Source organism: Leptodactylus fuscus, chromosome 4 (genome assembly GCF_031893055.1).
Source record: "Leptodactylus fuscus isolate aLepFus1 chromosome 4, aLepFus1.hap2, whole genome shotgun sequence".
NCBI lineage: Eukaryota > Metazoa > Chordata > Amphibia > Anura > Leptodactylidae > Leptodactylus > Leptodactylus fuscus.
Window position 1 is genome coordinate 141347537 of NC_134268.1, and position 17988 is coordinate 141365524.

Here is a 17988-nt window from a genome sequence, read left to right on the forward strand (position 1 = left end):
CTCACTCTCTTCCCCTTTCATACTCTTCCCTTTCTCTCTCTTTCCTTTTCTCTCTTTACCTTTAGCTCTTTCTCTCTTTACCTTTCACTCTTGTTACTTTTCAATCTTGTTACTTTTCACACTCTCTCTTTACCCTTTCACTATTTCTTTCCCCTTCACTCTCTTTGCCTTTACTCTCTTTACCTTTCACACTCTTTCTGTCTGCCCTTTTACTCTTTCTTTCCCCTTCACTTTCCATCCCTTTCACACTTTTTCCCTTTCACTCTCCTTATCCCCCTCTAGCTGCAGGTAATTTGAACACTTGCTTCCAGGTTCCAGCAGATTAGCTGCTAGATTTTGCTAACAGTACATATATGTACTATGTTATAAATAGTTCAACTTTTTTTTTTTTTTTTCTAATTTTCTCAAATTTAAAATTTTTTTTATTTTTTTTAGATGATAATGGTGTGTTCATGGCAAGATTCCTTTTGGATCTATACTCTACTGACCATCAGAAATACTCTTACCTGGATCCCAACACCCAGGATCAAAATGGGGATACGGTCATGCATTTAGCTTTTCAGAGCAATATTACCAAACATTATCGTAAATTAATGGATGTGCTTGCAAGATTTGACATTAAGTTAACAATAAAAAATAATCAGGGAAAAGATGCAAAATACAAAATAAAGAACACAGATCAACGCTTTATTATCTGGAATGATTCTAGAAAAAAGTACAAGCAAAATCAGCCAACTTCTGTTTCCAAGTGTAATAAGAAACTGATGAATGGAAATGTAACACAACGAAAGAACCAAGTAAAGCCGCTTCCACTTGCTCCATCACAGCCAGAATCTGTACTTGATGATCATGTTGATGTTCAGTTATGTGAAAATCCAACCCTTGAACTCCCAGAACTAGCTGTGGTTAGCACAAAGAAAGCATTAACGCCAAAAGAAAGCGTCCTGCAAATCATAAGAGAGTTAATAAAATGTGCAGACCTGAACAAAGCTCAACCAGTCTTTGACAATTTGAGGAAGTCAACCACTGTACCAACAAAAGAGGTTGGGATCAAAGAGGCAGCTGTGGTCTGTGTAAATGGAGTTTGTGAAAATACAAATAGAATATCTAATGATTATTGCATAGAGAAAAATGAATGTGCTGCAAATGATACATTACCTGACGATCTTGAAGATAATGTTGAGCCACTGGAAGAAGATATTGATCTTTCAAGTATAGATTTCAATAATATGACCTGGGAAGTTGAATGTTCCCCTGAAGCCTTAAAGAAATTGGGATGCAAGTCAGTACCACAGTACATGAAAAGAAAAATCATTATCTCCATTCAGAAACTTGGAAATGGAGAATGGACACGTAATCTCCAAAAACAGCTGAAAGTGAAGAGTAATATGAAGCTTTATGAAGTTAAACTAGATAAAGGAGCCAGGATGCTGTGGGAACTTGCAATTGATTTTTCACCACGATGTAGTGAGGACCCTGAAAAAATTCTCTCTTCTGAATTGCTATCCATAAAAACAGGCAGGATTTACACAGAAATTATACGGATTTGGGACATTGTTCTTGACCATGGTAAGCTCAGTCATGCAATTGAAAACATATGCAGTGCTTACAATAGAGGATTGACCTGTATACTCAGAAAAAAACTAAAAGGTATAAGTAAGGCTATTACGTCCTCAAATGTGCAAAAGTGTATTCCTAAATATTTTATGGAAGATACAGACCTTGCATGTAATATGGAACCTATTTCTCCAGATTACTTCCCCCCTGCCAGTGCAACAGAAACTGAATACAATATTATGAAGTTCCACAGCTTCAGTACAGACATGGCACTCAACCTTTTAAGTAATATGAACTCCAGAGTTGAGTATCCCTTCAGAGTCGGTGAGTTGGAATATGCCGTGATTGATTTAAACCCCAAACCTTTGGAAACCATCATATTAATAGGTAGAAGTGGCACAGGAAAAACAACTTGTTGTTTGTATCGACTCTGGAAAACGTTCCACTCTTACTGGGCTAGAGCTGTATCTATTGGCCCATGGCTAGTAAAACAGACCTGGCAAAGAAGAATATGTGGTGAAAATCTTGATGTTGGGGACTCAGATGATGAAGAGAATTTTGAAACAGATTTGTCAGACAGTACAGATGAGGAACCAACTCTGCCAGAACTAGAAAGCATGGATGCAGAAGACAATTCCGATGGAATAGAAAATCCCAATGACTTGGAACATTATCATCCAATTTTTATTACCAAAAACCAAGTACTTTGTCAAGAGGTACAAAGAAATTTTCTTGAGTTAAGCAAATCTACAAAGGCTACAGGCCATTATAAACCAATGGATCCTAATATTCACAGGCTTCAAGATATCCAAGATGAGAACTATCCTTTGTTCATTACCTCCCAGCATCTGCTGCTGCTTCTGGATGCATCAATGCCTGATGCATTCTTTCCCAGAAATGAAGATGGAAGTCTCAAAAGGAGCATTGCTGGATGGTCTTTCGATAACATCGATGTACTAGACTTGTTGAATGAGGATGAGGTGGAGCCTGACCCCGAAAACGAGGAAGAAGAAAATGATTGCGAACAAAAAGAATCGGATCCTCGAATTTTTGTGACCTTTGAGGTTTTTGCCTATACTTTGTGGCCTAAGATTACGAAAGGAAAGCCTCTGTACAATGCTGCACTTGTTTGGAAAGAGATCAAGTCATTTCTAAAGGGATCATTTGAAGCTTTGAATTGCCAACACGGCAGACTTACTGAACAGGAGTACATAAAGCTTGGAAAGAAAAGGGCACCAAACTTCCAAGGGGATCGGAAAGAAATCTATCGGATTTTTTGCTTATATGAACAATTCAAATTTCAGCATGGGTACTTTGATGAAGAAGATGTTCTGTATAATTTATCTTGCAGGCTGTCAAAGCTTGAAGAGTTGCCGTGGTCTATTCATGAACTGTATGGGGATGAGATTCAAGACTTCACCCAGGCAGAGCTATTTTTGCTTATGCGATGCATTAATGATCCCAATTCAATGTTTCTTACTGGAGATACAGCACAGAGTATCATGAAAGGGGTTTCATTTCGTTTCAGTGACCTGAGGTCCTTATTTTACTATGCAAACAAAAGCTACTTGGGTAGCAAGAAGAACTCCATTGTTCGCAGACCAAAGCAAGTTTATCAACTAAATCAAAACTATAGATCTCATTCAGGTGAGTTACTCTTGCTTTTGGGTACATATATGGTTTTTGCCATTTGGCAAAACCCTGTGGCTTTGCAGTGTGATTTACAACCATGTGACCACTACAAGTGAAACATATAAAAAACATGTTTTATCCGTATTTGCCATGTGGTCATAAGAAACTTGGAGAAATTCATAGCATGTGATAAACTGCATGCCACTTTTGTTGTGCAGTTGTGAAACACAATGGGACAGATTTATGAACAGTGCCTTAAGTTTTAGAAACTGCTACTTAAATCTGGTGCAGTTTAGGACTGTCTAGTTTAGTCAAAATGGCTGTTTGGGGAGCCAAAAAACGGAAATCCTATCTGCTTCAAAAGCAGTTACCCATTGAAACCTGCAGACCCTGTAGACTTAATAATGACTTTTCTTTTCACATTTTCTAAGCAGAATGCAGGACGGAGTCTCCGAACACTAGTTTGAACTGACCCTGACAACAAATGTGTTTATGGAGTATAAGCTTCTAATTTTATTTTTCAGTGATTGGCAGCTTCTAGCCACACATTGGAAATGCCCTTTAAAAATGCGCCAGATTTGTAAGACATGAGAAACTGCTTGATAACTTTGGCGCAAATTACTACAATACAGACTCCAGCCAAATATATTTTAAAATCTCTCATGATAAATCTCCCCAGAAAGTTTGATAAGGAGGTGTACAGAATGGAGCAGCTATTAATCTCAAATTTTTTTTTCTTGTACTAGGCATTCTCCACTTGGCATCCGGAGTAGTAGACCTGCTGCAGCACTTCTTCCCAGAGTCATTTGATCGATTACCACGTGACTGTGGTTTATTTGATGGTCCAAAGCCAACAGTACTTGATTCATGCTGTGTTAGTGACCTGGCAATATTATTACGTGGCAACAAAAGAAAGACGCAACCAATTGAATTTGGAGCACATCAGGTTAAGAATCAACAATAATGTCTTATGGTCAAATAATGCACCTATACAGTCTTATCTGTTTAGTTTACAGTCCTAGTGTATGCCCTTTCAACTCTTCCCATCTTTAGCCAGGATTAGAGATGAGCGAACACTAAAATGTTCGAGGTTCGAAATTCGATTCGAACAGCCGCTCACTGTTCGAGTGTTCGAATGGGTTTCGAACCCCATTATAGTCTATGGGGAACATAAACTCGTTAAGGGGGAAACCCAAATTCGTGTCTGGAGGGTCACCAAGTCCACTATGACACCCCAGGAAATGATACCAACACCCTGGAATGACACTGGGACAGCAGGGGAAGCATGTCTGGGGGCATAAAAGTCACTTTATTTCATGGAAATCCCTGTCAGTTTGCGATTTTCGCAAGCTAACTTTTCCCCATAGAAATGCATTGGCCAGTGCTGATTGGCCAGAGTACGGAACTCGACCAATCAGCGCTGGCTCTGCTGGAGGAGGCGGAGTCTAAGATCGCTCCACACCAGTCTCCATTCAGGTCCGACCTTAGACTCCGCCTCCTCCGGCAGAGCCAGCGCTGATTGGCCGAAGGCTGGCCAATGCATTCCTATGCGAATGCAGAGACTTAGCAGTGCTGAGTCAGTTTTGCTCAACTACACATCTGATGCACACTCGGCACTGCTACATCAGATGTAGCAATCTGATGTAGCAGAGCCGAGGGTGCACTAGAACCCCTGTGCAAACTCAGTTCACGCTAATAGAATGCATTGGCCAGCGCTGATTGGCCAATGCATTCTATTAGCCCGATGAAGTAGAGCTGAATGTGTGTGTTAAGCACACACATTCAGCACTGCTTCATCACGCCAATACAATGCATTAGCCAGTGCTGATTGGCCAGAGTACGGAATTCGGCCAATCAGCGCTGGCTCTGCTGGAGGAGGCGGAGTCTAAGGTCGGACCTGAATGGAGACTGGTGTGGAGCGATCTTAGACTCCGCCTCCTCCAGCAGAGCCAGCGCTGATTGGCCGAATTCCGTACTCTGGCCAATCAGCGCTGGCCAATGCATTCTATTAGCCCGATGAAGTAGAGCTGAATGTGTGTGCTAAGCACACACATTCAGCACTGCTTCATCACGCCAATACAATGCATTAGCCAGTGCTGATTGGCCAGAGTACGGAATTCGGCCAATCAGCGCTGGCTCTGCTGGAGGAGGCGGAGTCTAAGGTCGGACCTGAATGGAGACTGGTGTGGAGCGATCTTAGACTCCGCCTCCTCCAGCAGAGCCAGCGCTGATTGGCCGAATTCCGTACTCTGGCCAATCAGCGCTGGCCAATGCATTCTGTTAGCCCGATGAAGTAGAGCTGAATGTGTGTGCTAAGCACACACATTCAGCACTGCTTCATCACGCCAATACAATGCATTAGCCAGTGCTGATTGGCCAGAGTACGGAATTCGGCCAATCAGCGCTGGCTCTGCTGGAGGAGGCGGAGTCTAAGGTCGGACCTGAATGGAGACTGGTGTGGAGCGATCTTAGACTCCGCCTCCTCCAGCAGAGCCAGCGCTGATTGGCCGAATTCCGTACTCTGGCCAATCAGCGCTGGCCAATGCATTCTATTAGCCCGATGAAGTAGAGCTGAATGTGTGTGCTAAGCACACACATTCAGCACTGCTTCATCACGCCAATACAATGCATTAGCCAGTGCTGATTGGCCAGAGTACGGAATTCGGCCAATCAGCGCTGGCTCTGCTGGAGGAGGCGGAGTCTAAGGTCGGACCTGAATGGAGACTGGTGTGGAGCGATCTTAGACTCCGCCTCCTCCAGCAGAGCCAGCGCTGATTGGCCGAATTCCGTACTCTGGCCAATCAGCGCTGGCCAATGCATTCTATTAGCCCGATGAAGTAGAGCTGAATGTGTGTGCTAAGCACACACATTCAGCACTGCTTCATCACGCCAATACAATGCATTAGCCAGTGCTGATTGGCCAGAGTACGGAATTCGGCCAATCAGCGCTGGCTCTGCTGGAGGAGGCGGAGTCTAAGGTCGGACCTGAATGGAGACTGGTGTGGAGCGATCTTAGACTCCGCCTCCTCCAGCAGAGCCAGTGCTGATTGGCCGAATTCCGTACTCTGGCCAATCAGCGCTGGCCAATGCATTCTATTAGCCCGATGAAGTAGAGCTGAATGTGTGTGCTAAACACACACATTCAGCACTGCTTCATCACGCCAATACAATGCATTAGCCAGTGCTGATTGGCCAGAGTACGGAATTCGGCCAATCAGCGCTGGCTCTGCTGGAGGAGGCGGAGTCTAAGGTCGGACCTGAATGGAGACTGGTGTGGAGCGATCTTAGACTCCGCCTCCTCCAGCAGAGCCAGCGCTGATTGGCCGAATTCCGTACTCTGGCCAATCAGCACTGGCTAATGCATTGTATTGGCGTGATGAAGCAGTGCTGAATGTGTGTGCTTAGCACACACATTCAGCTCTACTTCATCGGGCTAATAGAATGCATTGGCCAATCAGCGCTGGCCAATGCATTCTATTAGCTTGATGAAGCAGAGTGTGCACAAGGGTTCAAGCGCACCCTCGGCTCTGATGTAGCAGAGCCGAGGGTGCACAAGGGTTCAAGTGCACCCTCGGCTCTCCTACATCAGAGCCGAGGGTGCGCTTGAACCCTTGTGCAGCCTCAGCTCTGCTACATCAGAGCCGAGGGTGCGCTTGAACCCTTGTGCACACTCTGCTTCATCAAGCTAATAGAATGCATTGGCCAGCACTGATTGGCCAGAGTACGGAATTCGGCCAATCAGCGCTGGCCAATGCATCCCTATGGGAAAAAGTTTATCTCACAAAAATCACAATTACACACCCGATAGAGCCCCAAAAAGTTATTTTTAATAACATTCCCCCCTAAATAAAGGTTATCCCTAGCTATCCCTGCCTGTACAGCTATCCCTGTCTCATAGTCACAAAGTTCACATTCTCATATGACCCGGATTTGAAATCCACTATTCGTCTAAAATGGAGGTCACCTGATTTCGGCAGCCAATGACTTTTTCCAATTTTTTTCAATGCCCCCAGTGTCGTAGTTCCTGTCCCACCTCCCCTGCGCTGTTATTGGTGCAAAAAAAGCGCCAGGGAAGGTGGGAGGGGAATCGAATTTTGGCGCACTTTACCACGCGGTGTTCGATTCGATTCGAACATGGCGAACACCCTGATATCCGATCGAACATGTGTTCGATAGAACACTGTTCGCTCATCTCTAGCCAGGATCCCTTGTGGTGTAAACACCACGGTTTGTCCGCAACAGAAACATTGTGGAAAAAAGGCAGTGTTTTACTGCATAGTGGATGGGATTCTAGTGAATTTCATCCACATATTATGGAAAAATAGGTGCAGTGGATACACTGCTATTTCCAAAACCTTTTCAGGTTTGGAAATCACAGAATGTCAATTATATCTCCGGAAACACGAGCGTTTTTTTTATAGGTATAACGAAGCTGTGAAACCATTGCGTTTTTCCCGCAGCAATTTTTTATTTTTTTTTGCTTTGGCTGGCTATATGGGGCTTTAGCCTTTATGCTAACATATTCTTGTTACAGTAGCAAGAATTGGGGGATAGATGGAAGGGAATTGGACTATGGTACATAAGGTTTGTTTGTTGTCAGTTGTAGATGGATAGGTCCGCATAGGAGAGAACTTTAGAAAGGCTATTCTTCGCCTACCTTTTTGATGTCTTCTCTGCGCAGCCGTTCGGTAGAAATCCGGGTTTTCTTCGGTATGCAAATTAGTTCTCTTGCAGCACTGGGGGCTGTGCAAAAACCGCAACGTGTTTTTACGTTCCATTCACTGCCCGGCAGGGAAAAACAGCCTGGCATTTTCTGAAGCGTTTTTTTTTTTTTTACCAAAAACTTCTCCAGAAAATGCTCAAAAAATTCCTCAAGGTTAAAAAAACCACGTGTGAACTAGCCCTTATCCAGACCATGCTCAAGGCCCGAAAATCATAGTCGGCAAAGATCTATCATCGCAGATGGAAGGCCTACATACAGTAGTGTAAGAGTAATAACTTCCATCCACTCTCCTATTCTCTTCCCAGTATCCTGTTTTTTTGCTCCAGTAGTGTATAGACGTTCTTCTCTTAAAGGGCTGATTTCTGGCTTTTCCATTCTTTTTCAGGAGACTCTGGCCTTCTAGCTTGAAGTCCTTCCTGCAGGGAGTAGCATACTGTACCGCTCCCTACCATCCTCTAGTGGAACTGTGGAACTTTAATTTTTTTTCCTGCTGCCGGCCCCCTTTTTGAGCCTTTGCATGAAATCTCTTTGCATTCTGTCCAGGAAAATTTCCTTTCTGATAGCCATTACTTCCATCCACAGGGTCTCTGAACTGACTGCCCTGTCCGGGAAACCTCGCTTTTTTGTTCTCCACAAGGACAAATTTGTCCTTTGTCCGCTACCATCATCTTAATGTCTTCCTTTCTGGACTCCAAACACTTGCGCGTGGTCTCTCACTGACTCATTCCATTGTTCGCCTTGTTTGTTCTCCCTGTGGGTCCTCACAAGGTCCTGGCTGCCTCTGTAGTCTGCTATCAGGGAGGCCTATAGGCACAATAATTATCCGCTGCCTGTCTGTGTGACGATTCATTCCACAGGAGCTTCTGTGCCTCTGTCCACACTGACACTAAGTTCTACAGATCCATTCTGTGGCCTGTCGATGCCAGCTTGGATCGTAAGGTTCTACAGGGAGCTGTGCTCTAGGTTTCTCGAATGACTGTGTAATTCTCATCCTCTGGGAAATCCATGGTGTTTATGTTTTCCCTGTGAAATAAGCGAGAAAAATTGAATTTTGTACTCTCCATGAAATCTTTTTTTCTCGTTGTATTCATTGGGGAACACGGATCCCACCATGGTTTCTTGTTGTTCCTTCCCTGACTGTTTTTTTTTTTTTCGCTTTCGGGACATGTTGATGGTTCTTTTTTGTTTGTGATTCTCTCCTACTGCGGTACAAAGTAGTATCGGCCTCCTAGTGGCCAGGTTTATACCCATGATGTTGTGTTCTCCCAATGAATACAATGAGAAAAGGATTTTACATTGAGTACAAAATCCTTTTTTTTTTTTTTTTTTTTTTTTTTTTTCAAAGTAGTCTTCTCAGCTGAATTTATTATATTTTATTAATTTAGTAACAATAACCAGATCAGGCCACACAAGTTATACCTTTTGTTTAGCTTCTTTTTATTTCTTTCTTAGGTGATTTTGGTTGTAAATGAAAACGCCAAAGAAAAAATTCCAGAAGAATTGAGTCTTGCTCTGGTTCTGACTATTTATGAGGCCAAAGGCTTGGAGTTTGATGATGTTCTTCTGTACAATTTCTTCACTGACTCTGAGGTATCCATGCTCTAGTTCCATACACTACTGATATTTCCTGAATTTCACCAATGTTTTCAGCTCAACATGTTTTGTCTATATACTGATATTATGTATGCTGTATACTGCACTCCATTCTTATTTCTACTTCTTAACATAGTGGTCCAAACATTCACTTTTGTATTTGTGTTTTTTAGGCTTCTAAGGAGTGGAGGATAATTTCCTCTTTCAATCCAGTTTGCGTAAAAAATCAAGAGAACCAGCCTCTTATAGAAGTTCCTTTCGAGAGTGCTTGTAATTCTGCTCATAAACCATTTGTTGTAGATCCAGAAATACACAAGGTATTCAGAACTGAAGTGGTCCCAAATGGGTTTGGGAAATTTTCTTGTAAATCTGGAAATTCACAGTTACACTTGTATGGGCTCGATCACATCTCCGCCCGTACTCTGTTCTGCAGGTTTCCGTTTCCTGCACAAAACAGGGGCAGGAGACCAGCATGCAAGCATGTTTCAAGCCTTTTAAACGTCTCTGGCTGTGTGCGCCAATGAGCGTTTTATGCGCTCCGCATTGAAACCGTTTTTTTTTAAACCGGACACAGAGTCGGACATGCAGTACTCTGTGTCCGGTTTAAAAAAAAAACGGTTTCGCCGCGGAGCGCATAAAGCGCTCACTGGCGCTCACGGCCGGACTCAGCATGACGTGACGGAAACCTGAGAATGGAGATCGAACGCTTGTGTGAACCCAGCGTTAGCCTTCTAATGTTGAAAATAAATAAAAGGACTATTAAAATATGCCAATATAAAGTAGGGATATGGTACATAATATTTTATTTTGGTGGTATGACTATCTGTATGAGAAGCAGATAAGTTTCCATCAAATTTCCAATTTTTATTTTTTTTTGTAAATACAAAAATATTGATTAATATTTACCACTAATATAAAGTACAATGTGTCACAAATAAACACAGTCTCAAAGTGTAAGTTAAAGTGTTATTGTCATATTAAGTGACAGATGTCAGTTTTGAAAAATGAAGCCATGGCTATTAGATATAATTAGGCCGCATTCTTAAAGGGTTAATGTTTTGTCACAATCCCCAGTTTTTCCTCTTTTAGTTCATGTTTCTCTCTTACTGTGATTAATAATGTCTTCATTTACTTCTGAGCTACCATATTTAACATTTACTTTTTGTAATGCAGCTTCTAAATGGAGAACTGAAACAATTGTATACAGCTATAACTAGAGCTAGAGTAAACCTATGGATATTTGATGAAAACCATGAGAAGCGAGCGCCTGCATTTGAGTACTTTATGAAAGGGAATTTAGTACATGTGGTCCGTACAGATAAAGACAAAGGTATACATTAACTATTGTCTTTTCTATAGTAATTGATTTGGAATCCATTTTTATTTTGAGTAAGATTTTTTTAAAGTTGCATTTAAGGAGATTTTCTAGCCCTTTAAGATTGATGATATTGATGGTCATCAATAGAGATGAGCAAATCGCGTTTGATCGAATTGATATTCGATCGAATATCAGGCCGTTTGAGTTATTCAATTACAATCGAATACCACGAGGCAAACGCAGTAAAAATTCATATCCCCTCCCACCTTCGCTGGCGCTTTTTTTGCACCAATAACTGCGTAGGGGAGGTGGGACAGGAACTACAACAACTGAGGCATTGAAAAAAATTGAAAAACCCATTGGCTGCAAAAATCAGGTGACCTCCAATTTATACGAATAGTGGATTTAATATCCGGGTCATATGAGACTGTGAACTATGTGACTGTGAGACAGAGATAGATGTACAGGCAGGGTTAGCTAGGGATTACCTTTAGTTAGGTGGGAATGTTACTGAAACAGCTCTTTGGGGCTCTCTCGTCGGGATCCCTGTCAGCTTGCGATATGCGGGAGCTGACTTTTTCCCCATAGGAATGCATTGACCAGCGTTGATTGGCCGAATGCCATACAGAGTACAGCATTCGGCCAATCAACGCTGGTTCTGCCGGGGGAGGCGGAGTCTAAGATCGGTCCATAGCTGTCTCCATTCTGGTCTGATGCATCTCTGGTGTAGCAGAGCTCAGCGCACACTCAGCTCTGCTACATCTGAGATCCGACCAGAATGGAGAAAGCTTTGGATGCTGTACTCTGTATGGCATTCGGCCAATCAACGCTGGTCAATGCATTCCTATGGGAAAAAGTCAGCTCCCGCATATCGCAAGCTGACAGGGATCCAGACGAGATAGTGGCGTAATACAGGTACTTGGGCATGTTAGATGCCCCCAGCCAGGCTTCCGCTGCTGTCCCAGTTGCATTCCAGGGTGTTGGCATCATTTCCTGGGGTGTCATAGTGGACTTGGTGACTCTCTTGAATCGAAGTGTGGCTTCCCCTGAAGTAAAGCATTTTTCCCCTTAGACTATAATGGGGTTCGATATTCGTTCGAATAGTCGAATATCGAGGGGCTATTTGAAACGAATATTGAATCTCGAATATTTCACTGTTCGCTCATCTCTAGTCATCAATGTGAGATCCAGTCCAACATCCTCCAGTGATCAGCTGACAGATCATCATGAAGTCACAACCTGTAAAATGGGTGCTCATCAATCTCTAACTCCAGCAAAGATCTCATATACTTTGTGCAGAGTTAATTGTATGTAGGTTTTGTTTTATTTCCAAATCCTCATCATAATCATCATTGGTGCATATTTTTGCAAATGTAACAAGTGGCCTTGTAATGGCAGATTTAGTCTGTGTCTTCCTTGAGATAATCCAGTAATTACCAGCACACATTTTTAATTTTGTTGTGATTTTATTTTTTTTCCACACAGATCTTGATGATAACATGTTTGTGAAAACATCAACTAAAGAGGAATGGATTTCTCAAGGAGATTATTATGCAAGTCACCAGTGCTGGAAGGTACGTATGTCAGAAGCAACCTGCTAGTGATTATTTGGTGGCTATGAGCAACAGACTGTAGACTGCATATAAAGATCCGTTCTATCTTGGTTAACATTAAGAAACACTCTATGCTGAAGGCCACCAGAATAGTCACACTGTTCCCTCTATTGACAGCACGGGGGGTTTTGCTACAGGATTGTTTCTTTATGACTCAATTAGCTCTTGGTAATAGAAGTGATTTGGGTAATGAACGCATATTAGGGGATTGTTCTCCAAAGTGGGGTTCAAAGAAGACCTTTCAACACCTCTGCCAAGACAACCCTTTGCATCATTTAATAGCCACTTTTTTTCCCTCAGCATCAGACTAACTCACCATAGGAGACCTATTTGGTATCTGTATCAAATAATGAATATAACCACAAAAATCAGTATTTCCAATAAATAGATACATTTTATTATAATAATGAAAAGAAAAAATAATGTATTTAGTGTGAGAAAAACTCAGTTCACACCATAACCTCTGGTACTGAAGGTATCTACATATATGTACTAAATGCACACAATTGTATACTTCCTATCATCTATACACTGTTGTATTTGATTATTTATACATGTGTGTGATTACTATATATTGTATGGCAGTGCGACCTCCACTCATATCAATGCGATTTTAATTTTTTATTGTCATTTTTTTTTCTTTTGATGATTATAATAACATTTATCTATTTATTGGAAATACTGATTTTTGTAGTTATATTCATTATTTGATACAGATACCAAATAGGTCTAATATGTTTGCTTTGTACACTAGGTATTATGTATAATATATATACCCTAGTGTTGAGGGTTAGTAGGTTTAACCCACCATAGGATCCTTTGGTGGACTCTGGCAGGGCCAGGGCCCAGCCACATCGCTGATGGAAAGGGGCCTAGCGCCATGTGGTGGTTTTATATGCTGCCAGGCTGCTTTCCAATAGAAGCCTGAAATTTAGCAAGGTTAAAGGTCTTATCAGCCTCCAAACATTATCTGCAAATACATCCACAGCAGTGCTAAATATTCACGGTTTACTTAGGCAATCTTTTCTTGGTTTTATTTAACTTTAGACTCCTTGTTTCATTGTTATTTACATGCAGTGAATCTGTGTACGGATTACATTTCCCATTCTGTATCTCCCTGCTCTCTCTGTACTCTCCCCTTCTTCACTCTCCCCTGCAATGAAATCACAGATAATAGATAACTCCCACATCTGAGGTCACATGATGCTGTGATGTTTTTGCAAAATTCCCTCTTCACCTTTGAGCAGGAAACAAAAAAAGTGAGAGCAGGCAGATAAATCATGGGAACTGTAGATTTTTCAGATTCACTGCATGTAAATAACAGTGATAGGAGTCTCAAGTAAAATAAAGCGGAGAAGAAGGTACACAAGGAAAACAAATAAGTATTTAGCACCGCTTTGCATGTATTTGCAAATCATTTTTGGAAGCTGGATAACTCCTTTAATACCAATGAAGGGGCAGCTCTGCACTTGACTCAACCCAACTTAAAGCTTTTTAGTTTTGTCTCCCAGGATACACTTGACTCGGACCCCCTGTGTGTAATAAGTAGAGGCCCAGGGAAGGTGATAATAACCAACACATACTCACCTCCCTTGGAGTCCAGCAGTACATCGTGTGGCTATTATCATCAAGCCTCTTCCAGCCTCTGGCTGGCATCAGTGTGCCCCACATAACTACTGAGGCAAGTGTAAGACACACTGCGGAGAAGGAAGGGCCCACAGATTTTGCTAGTATGGTCCCCTAAATTTGTTTGCTATACCTGGTGTAATATGTCCAAAACCGCTTGGCAGTAAAAGCGTTAAATATAATAGTTATCTGAGAACTTGTATAACACTGTTAATTGAAAACCAATGTACTCCAGCTTAATACACCTTATAGGAGAAATATTTTAAATTTTTAGGTTGCTGCAAAGTGTTACCAAAAAGGTGGTGCAGAAGAAAAAGAAAAACTTGCATTTGCCAATGATGAAGTATTAAAACTACAGACAAGGAAGCCAAATGCAAAGTAGGCACACGTTTTATTTGTTTTTTATTTCTTAAGGATACTGCATTTACATCTTTTCTGTGTTGTAATAAAATTTTTAAGCAGCAACTTCAGGCTAGGTTCACATTCACATTTTAAAAAAAAAAACGGTTACCCTAGGAAACCTGCGGACCTCATAGACTATAATGGGGTTTGTGTTGTTACCACGTGAAAAATGCAGAGAGAAAAGTTCTTCGTGCAGCGCTTTTCTCTCCACATTTTTTGGAATCGCCGAACACAGATGTGAACCAAGCCTCAGGGTTGTAACTGCCCTCACTGTAAGAACTGTATTCCGTTGACTTGAAATGTAATATATATATATAAATATATTTTTTTAATCACAGAGTAAAACCACTGGAATACCTACAGCTTGCCAAGACTTATCTGGAATGTAGGGAACCAAAACTGGCCCTTAAATGTTTAATGAAGGCCAAAGAATATAACCTTTGTGCAGAACTTTGCAAGCAACTGAAAAAGGTACTACAATTTCCTGGTTGTGAAAAAATTAAGTATGTCTTTTGCACAATTTTAATGTAATGTATTAAAAATGTATTGTTCCTTACCTCCACATTAAAGAGTTTTCCGGGACTGTGATATTAATGACCTGTTCTGGGATCCCCACAGATTGGCAGTTGGAATAGCTAGTGATGGTGTTTAGATGATCTCCACTTCCTCCTATCAATCCAGTAACATCCCATTCGTTGGTGATCTGACCATACTGAGCTGCATTACCAAGCACAGCCACTATACATTATACAGAACTATGCTTGATAAACAGTAAGAAGGCCACTGCACTTGTCCAAATTGTGCAGCCCATTCAGTCAGTTTATCAGTGAGGGTTCTGGGTATCAAACTCTCACCGGTATGACGTTAAAGGGGTTGTCCAATAACAAGGATCCTATAAATACTGCTAGTTTAAATACATTGCTTTACCAAAACTGCTTTGTTTGGCCGCTATCTTAATTTATTCACTTCATTGTTTACATGCGTTTCTATGACCACGGGCCCCGGGCTTATCTGCTCAGTCCCCAAGTGACGTAGCTGCCTGCTCTCGGGGAGGGGGGGGGGAGGGAGGGAGGAGCTGAGTGCTGGGAGCAGCTCTGAGCTGTGTATGTCTCTGCCACAGACAAGCAACGGAGCTCCTCAGAAAGGGGAGGGGGGAGGTGAGAGCTTCGGGATTTCTGAGCTCTTATCTCCTGCTCTTCCACTTATCAGTCGGTTTAATGGAATTTGGCTGAGATAGGGATTCCGGTACCTCTGTATGTATTACAAACTGACTCAAATCCCCCTCTGCTACATCAGCCTCTACATCAGCTTCATACTGTCGTAATTCATTTTACAACCAATCCCTCATTACTGACTGCAAACATAGCAGATAGCAGGGCAAGTGAAACCCCTCCCACCAATGTGCCGGGAAAACCAGGAAGTGAAGATCGCACACAGCCTACAGGCTGATGAACAAGCGTGATGGGAATACCCCTTTAAAGTGGATTGATGACAGTTATTTTCATTAACAATGGACCAGTTAGGTGTCTTAGGAAATTTGATCTAGAGGGTGGTTATCTGAAAGATGTGGACCTTTTCAGAGGTTTCACTGTACTATTACACAGTAGATACATAAATTAACCCTTTTCTGGCCTAGGACGTCAGCTCTACATCCTTCCAGAGTGGCACTTCAGTAACGGTCTACGTAGCTAAAACATCCACCCTACTAATGCCGATATCTCTGGACTGCCTGAACATATCTTGATGCTTTAAAATTAATTTTAAAGATGAGAATCTCATCTTTAAAATATCAAGGACTTCATGATATAATTTATAGTTTTGGAGTAATTCACTGTAGAAAACACTATTTGGCATTGAGATCCAACTGCAGATCTCAATTCCTGACTGCGTTTCAACAGTGAATCGCTCCAAAACGTTAAGGTCTTTCATCAAGTGTTTGGTATCATTTTAAAGATGAGATTTTCCTCTTTAAAATGAACGTTAAGGCATCAAGATATCCTAATGCAGTCCAGAGATATAGGGCTTTAAAGTGCCCCCCCCCCCCTCCTGTCCCGGGAAGCATTAGTAAACTGTAGCAGAGGAGGAGGGGGAAAGAGCAGCCCTGCAGCGTGCATAGTGATAATGAATGATCATCATTATCTGTGTATAACCTGCATGTGACACCAGCAGGGGGGGATATCAGGGTCTTTCATCCTGCTTAACCTCTCTCATGCCAATCAGAGAGAATACTATATACTTTTTGCTCTCTGATTTACTAGTGGGGTATTCTTATGTAATACCCTCCAAACATAACCAGGAAGTTTATTGGCGCTGTGACCCAGACGTTTACCATTCTCCAGGTCGCAGCGCCAAAAAAAAGTCGCACCAAACACTTACACAACACATACACAAAGTTGTGAATAAAGTTTACATTTCACCCAATCCCTGTCTTGTCTATTCCTGAGCTTTCTAGAGTAAAATTCACCTCTAGCAATATCCATTACACGCTAAAATAATAGTATTAACGATTATCACTAGAGATGAATGTATAGATTGCTAAAAAAATTTTATAGGGGGATGGAAAATAACATTTATATGTAAAGTCCTATTTAATTTGCATGCACAAAATGGGTTGGCACATTTCTGTGATTTTGGTGTTTCTTTAACACCTGCCCCTGTAAATATATACATGTGTTATATACATGTGTGTTATGTATGAACACCTTACATATTGCAGTTTTTTAGAAAGTACATTTTGTTTGCAGAAAGGGATTGCTTGAGCCGCACTTTCATGGGAAATTTGATTTTTTGTGCAATTTTTGCTAGCAATCTCTGTTTGCTGCAAAGTTGCATGAAGTTGGTTGTATATATGAAGTAAGTGTGTTTTTGAATATATGATATGCTGTGTAATATGAAAAAAGTTAGATTTTGGTGTCACAGTTTGCTAGGTGCAGTATAGATTTTTAACATATTAGTGAATAACAGCAAAATCCTGCTTGTCTTCTGTATTAGTGTTTTTGGGATTCCGAGCTCTTGTTGTAGTTGATGTTTGCAGTACATAGTATAAATGTATACATTGTCTACACCTTAAGATATTATTTTAAATGTACTTTGTATATTAAGGCGAGATTGAACATGAGTTTTAGGTGCAAATATGTGTTTTAATGCATTTTTTTTAAAATGTATTGTTTATCACAAAGTTGCATGAAGGTGGATGTGGCTATTAATGAGCCATTAAGACATTTGTAAACTTCAGGTTGTCTACTTTCAAAAAAATATATAGGATTCAGGGGTTCACTTACTTTTCATGGTGTGTAATCCCTACATTTTATAGGACTTTTTTAACATTTCCAGTTTCAAAGCAGATTTTTGTTGCTTCCAGTTCTGGTAATTTTCTGAAGAGACGTGCATGCAACTCTACACATGTTGAACTCTTATTTTTAGGAGGTTTTGTGCATATAATATTTTGTTTGGTTTCCACTTTTAGCAACTAATATACATTTATTTGCATTTTTACATAAAACATTCACTTTAAATCAAAATTG

The 17988-nt window shown here is 41.3% G+C and overlaps 1 protein-coding gene across 1 annotated transcript in view; it reads left to right on the plus strand.

Annotated features, from left to right (window-relative positions):
* Positions 1–17988, plus strand: part of TRANK1 (tetratricopeptide repeat and ankyrin repeat containing 1) — a 74445-nt gene that overhangs the window by 46591 nt on the left and 9866 nt on the right. The window contains exons 13-20 of the mRNA XM_075271065.1: positions 436–3204; positions 3936–4135; positions 9365–9502; positions 9679–9822; positions 10679–10835; positions 12309–12397; positions 14337–14440; positions 14803–14935. Coding sequence (XP_075127166.1) covers positions 436–3204; positions 3936–4135; positions 9365–9502; positions 9679–9822; positions 10679–10835; positions 12309–12397; positions 14337–14440; positions 14803–14935 — 3734 coding nt within the window. The remainder of the gene's footprint in view (positions 1–435; positions 3205–3935; positions 4136–9364; positions 9503–9678; positions 9823–10678; positions 10836–12308; positions 12398–14336; positions 14441–14802; positions 14936–17988) is intronic.